General features: G+C 41.9%; 2 protein-coding genes across 2 annotated transcripts; both read left to right on the top strand.

Annotated features, from left to right (window-relative positions):
- Positions 1–1,460: 1,460 nt before the first annotated feature.
- On the top strand, positions 1,461–2,420 carry LOC102576844 (olfactory receptor-like protein COR8). The gene has a single exon (XM_006267537.3). The coding sequence runs from the start codon at positions 1,473–1,475 to the stop codon at positions 2,418–2,420; it is 948 nt and encodes a 315-aa protein (XP_006267599.1). The 5' UTR covers positions 1,461–1,472.
- Positions 2,421–6,702: 4,282 nt separating this feature from the next.
- LOC102576614 (olfactory receptor 1052-like) lies at positions 6,703–7,716 on the top strand. The gene is given in 1 exon segment (XM_019496758.1): positions 6,703–7,716. A coding segment is annotated over 1 exon segment (1,014 nt).
- The last annotated feature ends 286 nt before the right edge of the window (positions 7,717–8,002 follow it).

Below are 8,002 nucleotides of genomic sequence, written 5' to 3' on the forward strand. Positions count from 1 at the left end.
ATATGAGTGTTGCAGGTAGATGACACTGCACTTGTGTATGAGAGATGATAGACTGCAAAAGGTCTTGACACTAAAAAAGAAGTTTGATGAACTGGGGCAGGGAATGCCACAGGGAGGATCCAGATGTGCAAAAGCCTAACCTTTAAGGTGCTATATCACTTTACCTCATATATCTTAGCCTGATTTCCTCCTTTATTTCCTCTCTTCCCTTTCCTCGTGCTCCTCTTAAAGGGATTTCTTACTTGTTCTGTCCTCTTACTTCTTGCTTCAAACTGTTTCCTGTGCAAGTTCTTCAAGCATCTTTCATTTTGCCTTCATATCCACATCTGGTCAGAGCTGCTGGGCTACCTTAGTATGTTATTGAATCTTTTAATATTGGTATTTCCCATAAAGCCATGGCTCCTGGAGTCACATTAACACTTGACAATCTGTCCCCCTCCCTCTCTCATAGCCCACATGATTGGATGTGCCAGGCTGAAAATAAGGCTGATGTAAGTATGAGAAAACAAATATTTAGCCAAGGCTAGTTGAAACTTTTCTAATGAACTATCATTTTCTTTGGAATTTGTTGATCATTTGAGCAGCTGATGTGATTTCAGCTGAGGTTAGAGAAATTTGCCTGATTTCCTGTTGCTTCATCTGCCTTGTAGGTTGCTGGGGAACTCATTGCTTCTGGAAGACTTCCTCAGAATTGAAAGTTTCCAGGCATCCAGGGCCTGTGGTTCAGGTGCTCCATTCCATTCCCTTTTTAAAGATTTTCAAAAGTTCAATTTTAATTTCTACTCAGTATTTCAAAATACCAAGAATCTGCCAGGAGATGAAATTACCTTAATTCCCATTATTCCCAAATCCACAATTATACTTGTGTTGTGTGTGTTTTTTTCTTTTTAAAGCATGACTTTTAAACCGATGTTACCAGTTTTGCAGACCTTACTCATAATATTAAAACAGTTTTGGATTAGCAGCACAATAGAGAGATGCAATGAGAATTAGTGAACAGAACTGGGACACAACAAAGACATTGTGTGTATCCAAAAGGATGCTCTGAAAGGAGATTGAATTTGTATCTCAGGGATGAAATCGAAGGTATCAGAACTATGCAATATACTATTAGTGAGTATTCAGTATAAAGAAGCCAGCTAATGAGCTTGAGAAATTACAGGTGTATTTCACTATAGATATACCTTTTCAAAGCACCATTGCTAACTGGAAACTTTATAATCAATATGAATTACATTAAGGAAAGCAGATTTCTATGTTTCCAAGGCCTCTTTTACAGCCTCACTCATCATGAAAAATGAGTGTAAACTAATTCAGAACTTTGTCCAACATGTTTATAGCTTGTTTCTGGGCATATATCCAAACCAAATGGTGTAATTCATATTTATTTCATGCAATGATCTTTTTTTTTTCCTTTTGCACTGATCACATTTTTTATCCAAGCAGGTATGCTATCTTTTAATATCATATAAATGGCTGCGGGGAATCACTCAGTGGTGACACATTTCATCCTCCTGGGCCTAACTGATCGTCCAGAAATGCAGATCCCCCTGTTTGTGGTGTTCCTGGTGGTCTATATTTTCACTGTGGTGGGGAATCTTGGAATGATTGCATTGGTCTGGATTGATCCTCAACTTCACACTCCCATGTATTTTTTTCTCAGTAATTTATCTGTGGTAGATCTGTGCTATTCCTCTGTCTTTGCTCCAAGGATGCTGCTGAATTTAGTGGAGAGTAAAACTATTTCATACTCTGCATGCATTTTCCAGCATTTCTCTTTTGTTGTGTTTGTGACCACAGAAGGATTCTTGCTGGCAGCAATGGCATATGACCGCTACGTAGCTATCTGTAACCCACTGCTTTATACTGTGGTTATGTCCAGGAGAGTCTGTATTCAGCTAGTGGTGGGATCATACATTGGTGGGCTCATCAACTCTTTGACACACACATGTGGCCTACTGAGGCTGTCATTCTGTGGGCCCAATGTCATCAACCATTATTTTTGTGACACTAATCCATTACTGAAACTCACCTGCTCTAATGACCACATCAATGAAATTCTGCTTGTAACCTTTTCTGGAGTTATTGCCATGTCCACTCTCTTGATTGTTGTCATTTCCTACATGTACATTCTCTTCTCCATCTTGAGGATCCATTCAAATGAAGGTAAACGTAAAGCCTTTTCCACCTGTGCTTCCCACCTCACTGCTGTCACCATGTTCTATGGGCCTGTAAGTTTAAGCCACGTACAACCCAGTTCCAGCTACTCACTGGAACAGGAGAAGGTCTCAGCCGTATTTTATACTCTGATTGTCCCCATGATGAACCCCCTCATCTACAGTATGAGAAACAAGGAAGTGAAGGATTCATTTAAGAAGATGATACAACGGAGAAAATGTTTTCAGTTAATGTGCTTATGAAGTTGATTCTAATCAATTAATAAAAAACAGTATAATAATTGGTTTAAAAAAGAGAGGAGGACTATGGGCTTCATTTTGTTGCCTTGATTTATGTACCTTACATATGTTCAGGATTTAATTGAAGCTTAAAAATCTGAATCAGGGGCCTGAGGTAGTGGGGGGGGGGGGAGGGGGGGAGCTGACTGGGTCCACAAGGTATGGGATGAGGGGCGCTCTAATCCATTCCCCCACCCCTCCAGCTCAGGCTAGGGGAAGTACAGTCAGCATCTCCTTGCAGCTGGCTTCCTCTTCTCTCCTCTTCCCTCCCCCCTCCCTTCCTATCAACAGTCCTGGAGCTGGGAGGGTAAGGGCGCAAGACTGGGGACAGTGGTAGCTCCTCAGCACTCTGGGTCCTGCAAGCAGGCTTGATCCCCTCATCCTGACCCAACAGAGGAACAGCTGTTGGGTTGGGGGTTGGAGGGAGGGTGCTGTAACTCATGGCACTTTATGTAAAGCATCATGAATTAGAGCAGGGGCTTGAATATATATCAGAGCCTATAGATTCTCTTCCTTCCCCTTCCACCTCCCTAGACACTATCCTAAGTACTAAGCTATAAATTACAATGTGGTGTTTATTATCCCTTAATTCCGCCTATTGAGGTTGTGCCACGTTCTTTTGAGAGAGGTAGTTGGTCTAAAATCAGGCAGAAGGCAGGATAAAGTTGAACCATAGACTAAATCAGAGACAAATATGCTTAACACCTTACTTCATCAGATGAAAAGTGATTGTTTTGACTTTTCTGTGTGTCAGAAAGAGAGCTTGACTCTTCAGTCTATGGGGGGAGGGGAGTTTCACCTGGAAGAAGGCAGCATCTGGATTCCAACTGCTACCTGATTTTTTTTTTTGTTTTAATGAAATATTCACTGAAACAGAAACTAGAGACCAGATCTCTCCTTTTCCAGGTCAGAGCTCTTTCACATTCACCTTACAAATTCTGACACATGCTCCATCAGTGCAAGTTGTAGATGTTTTAAAGGGAGAAGTATATGAACATGGCATAACTAAAGTAGCCATACCCTGGCATCAACCATCATTGGTTTAGGGATGTCAGAAGATGTATTCCTGATTGTTCTGTATAATAACTCCATTTGTCCAAACCCTTTTGAACCGGGTTATATTATCTGCCTCTACTTGTATCAATGAGTTTCAAAATGTTACTATATATTGTGACCAAAAAACCAAATCTTGTTTGTTTTAAATCCATCTCCTGATAACTTAACTGGATGCCACCTTGTTCTTGTATTTGGGGACTTGCTAAATAGCAGTACCCTATCCACTTTATCACACCCTTCACATTTTTATTATACACATCTATCAGAAGCCCCTCAGCCCAGCCTTATTTTGAAAGTGGAGTGTCCTAGCCTCCTGAGTCTTTCCCGGTATGGCAACTGCCAAATACCTCTGATCATGTCCATTGATTTTATCTGTATGTTTTCATTCTTTCTGAGATGGGCAGGTGAAAACTGTATGCAATATTCAAGATGTTGGTGCACAATCTTATACAGTGGCATAAGGTGTTTTCCTGTCCAACATTTTATTGTTTTTTTTTTGTAACTGCTGGTCAATTAGTTGACATTTATAGAGAAATACCTACAGCAAATCCAAGGTCTCTATTCTGAAGGGTAATCAATAGTTCACAGCCCAATAATTTGCACATCATTGACATTATTTTTCCTTTGACTTCCCAGACTGAATGGACATGTGCTTATTGAGCATGAGCCTGGAGCAAGGTTCATACTCATGCATCTGGTGCCATATATAAATTCTTCAAACACTTTGCCATTTCATTCATCTCTCCTGAGGTAATGAAATTATTATTCTTTTCCCAAGGAACAGAACAGGGATTACCACCCCCCAAAACATGGTTACTGGAGGAGATATAGGGTTAGTGGCACTGCCTCTTACCTTTTATACAACTACCTATTGTTTAGAGTTCTCCCCATCCAGGAAGTGGGAGTCCTGTATTCTGGGGCACTCCTAAGACTGAAGTGATCCAAACACACATTTTCCATCTCCTCTGAGTGTGTCCTAACCTGAAGGCTACAGGTAAAGTTAAAGGGTGGGGTGGAATTTGGAGAGTCCTCCACCATACCAGGTAAAACTGTACACAGCACAACCTAACATGCAAGATGCATGGGGCCAAGGTGACAGATCCTGGAATTCCTGCCTAGTGTTTAGGGTACTCTACTTGGGGGTGGAGGTGGGGCATATTTTAGGTACTAATTCCTGTCCCATTGTTCTTTATGCATTTTCCATTCAAGCACCTTTAGATAAAAATCAGTTAATCTTGAGAGCAGGAACTGGATCCTGGTCAGACTTAATGCTAGCTTGAGAATGTAAAGGAATGTATTTGTAGCCCAAGAGCCCCATGATACTTTACTGCTGAGGCCTTTAGAGTGGGGCACTTCTGGGCATATTCAGAAACAGGACTCTGGTATCTGAAGGACTTCTAAGGTAGTCAGAGAGGTGCCCAATAGTGGTGCTACTTTCCAGGGTTAGGTAGCAGCTGAATGGTATTTAGGACTGACATTTGGAATTCACTGGAAACTAGACAACTCAGTCCTACATATGTTCTTCTTTAGGCACCCAAGGCTTTTCTGCACCACATCAGCAATGGATCCTGGCATCAAAGGCCTTGAACACGCAGAGATTAGGGCTTAAATCATACCCTTCTCAGGATTTCCTGTTGCTAGCTTTTATAAATCCCAGGGATAGGCAGTTAAATCTCCTTGGGCACTGTATAGAGAGCCTAGGCACATAACACAAGACTGTATATTTCAGTAGGTAGAAGTGAGTGAAAAGATAGGTGCTGCAAGACTCAGGACTGAGAGGCTGAACTTCTTTAGTGGATCTAGCTTATCAACTTCTGCCTCCCCCACTAACTCTCCCACTGTGAGACATTCAGGGTTGGGTGCTCACTCCCACCCATGGTGCCTGAGTTACAATACTTCAGTGGCTGACGGGTGCCTATTCTATCTGAAATGCCAGGTTACTTTATGTGTGTACACCTCTGAACCATGACAACTGTGAACTGGTTCCCAAATAGTGAGACTCGGAAAAAGTTCCACTCTAACACATCTATTATATTACACCTGATAGAACAGGGCTTCTTTACCGTGAAACATTTTTGATCTGCTGGCTCAGGAAAACAGGGTGAACTATGAATCACACAAAACAAAGGAAAATAAACATGCCTGCTGACCATGTACACCTATTGAAAACAAACTTTGGGGAGCAATTACTGCAGGCTTCCAAGGTGGAACTTTAATGGTCCCAGCTGTGCCCAGCCTGGGGCTAGGAGAGGTGCTGTGCTCCAGGGATTCTGTGTCTGCCTACCCCTTAATACTAGCATAAATAACCCATATCAGCCTCATCCCTTTTTGCTCAAGGATAAGCAGCTTGTATTCTGTAGTTGTAACTCATTGTTTCTGCCCTTTATTAAAGAGAAATTGTATTGAATTTTTAGGCCTGGAATTAACAACAATGTATAACGCCAACAAATTAGGATTGTGATCAGGTAGCGTCCAAATGCTCACAAAATCCACCTGACTGTCCTGTGCTGTTTCATGAAGAACTGTGAGGAAAAATGGACATGAGACAAGGTGCAACGAAACATGATTAGGTGAGAAACAAGTCTGTTGGCAGAAAGGTTGCCTGAATCACTTTGTGTGGTTCGTACCACTTCTTAACCTTGGAAAAGTTTCCCTCTTATTGGAAATGGACTGCTTCTGTCTTTAGGACGTTTGAAAAATCTAATGCATGCAACTTCAGATGCCAGAATTCAATTAAAAATTGTCTTAATTGTCAACCTATTCTTGCCCATCTGGTATACATTAAACTTCAAGGTACATGTATGCAAAATGTCATTCAGTTTGTGAAGTTGCTTGAATATTTATTGGACATTTAAAAAAAATGCTTTAAAGAACTAGAATCTGATCCCATTGGGTTCTAGCTTCTCAGTTCTGTAGAGAGGAGATTCTGTTCTTTATAACCAAAAATCAGATGAGGCATGTCTATAGGCTTAACAACTGGCTCTTCATGGAAACTACAAGTCTTGTGTCTTGGGGTGCCTAGCCATCAATGTCCATGGTGTTAGTTAAGTTAATGCGCAATCATGGACCACAGAATCTAGTTTACAGAAACTTTTACATCATCTGTCAGATTCTGCTTATGTAATAGTTGTTTCTTCTTTTATACTGATCAAGGTCATTTTCTCATCAGGTATCATGCAGTCCTATTTAAATGGATGGAAGCAATTATACCATGGTAACCCACTTCATCCTCCTTGGGTTGACAGACCGTTCAGAGTTGCAAATCCCACTCTTTGTGCTGTTCCTGTTAGTCTACATCATCACCCTGATAGGAAATCTTGGAATGATTGTGTTGATCTGGATTGATCCCCGACTTCACACTCCCATGTACTTCTTCCTCAGCAACTTGTCTGTTGTTGACCTCTGCTACTCCTCAGTCTTTGCTCCAAAGATGCTGGTGAACTTCTTAGTGGAGAAGAAAACCATTTCTTATTCTGCTTGTCTTTCTCAATATTTTCTTTTTGTGGTATTTGTTACCACAGAAGGGTTCTTGTTGGCTGCAATGGCTTATGACCGCTACATAGCCATCTGTAACCCATTGCTGTATACTGCTGTCATGAGTAGGACACCATGTATTCAGCTGGTATCGATATCCTATATAGGAGGTCTCTTCAATTCACTGACACACACATGTGGCTTGCTGAGATTGTCATTCTGTGGACCCAACATCATTAAACATTATTTTTGTGACTTCCCTCCATTGCTAAAACTTTCCTGCTCTGATACCCATACAAATGAGATTGTTCTGTTAGCTTTTTCTGGGGTCATAGCCTTGTTAAGTCTGTTGACTGTCATCATCTCCTACATGTACATCCTGTCTGCCATCCTGAGGATCCACTCTGCAGAAGGCAGATGCAAAGCCTTCTCCACCTGCACCTCCCACCTGACAGCGGTCACTGTTTTCTATGGGTCTATTACTTTTAGCTACATCCAACCCAGTTCCAGCTACTCACTGGAACAGGAAAAAATCTCAGCTGTATTTTATACCCTTGTGGTCCCAATGCTGAACCCTTTGATCTACAGCCTGAGGAACAAAGAGGTGAAGGATAGCCTAAGGAGGACAATAGCTGGGGAAAACTTTCCCAGATAATCAGTTTGCCAACATGAACATTATCATTTGCTAAGAATAAATAGAATAAAAAAGAAAATATTAAGGGTGCACTGAAAAGAGATTTGGGGGGCTGATACTGATAGCTGATTTTTAAGGAGGCATATCGACTGATACCGATCCGATTTCCAATACAATCTTCAGCTTGAAGATCTGCTTGGCTGGGCCCCAGCCTGTCCTGCCCCATGCAGATCTGGGACACATGCCCCCCCAACCCTCTGTGCCCTCCTGGACAAGTGGCAGAAGCAGCGGCAGGAGGTGCCAGATGAGCACCAGATGAGCTGCACACAGAGGCAGGAGGACCCCCCCCCCCCCGCCCTGCACCCCTCTGACAAGCTGTGCT

Source organism: Alligator mississippiensis, chromosome 2 (assembly GCF_030867095.1).
Source record: "Alligator mississippiensis isolate rAllMis1 chromosome 2, rAllMis1, whole genome shotgun sequence".
Classification (NCBI taxonomy): Eukaryota; Metazoa; Chordata; order Crocodylia; family Alligatoridae; genus Alligator; species Alligator mississippiensis.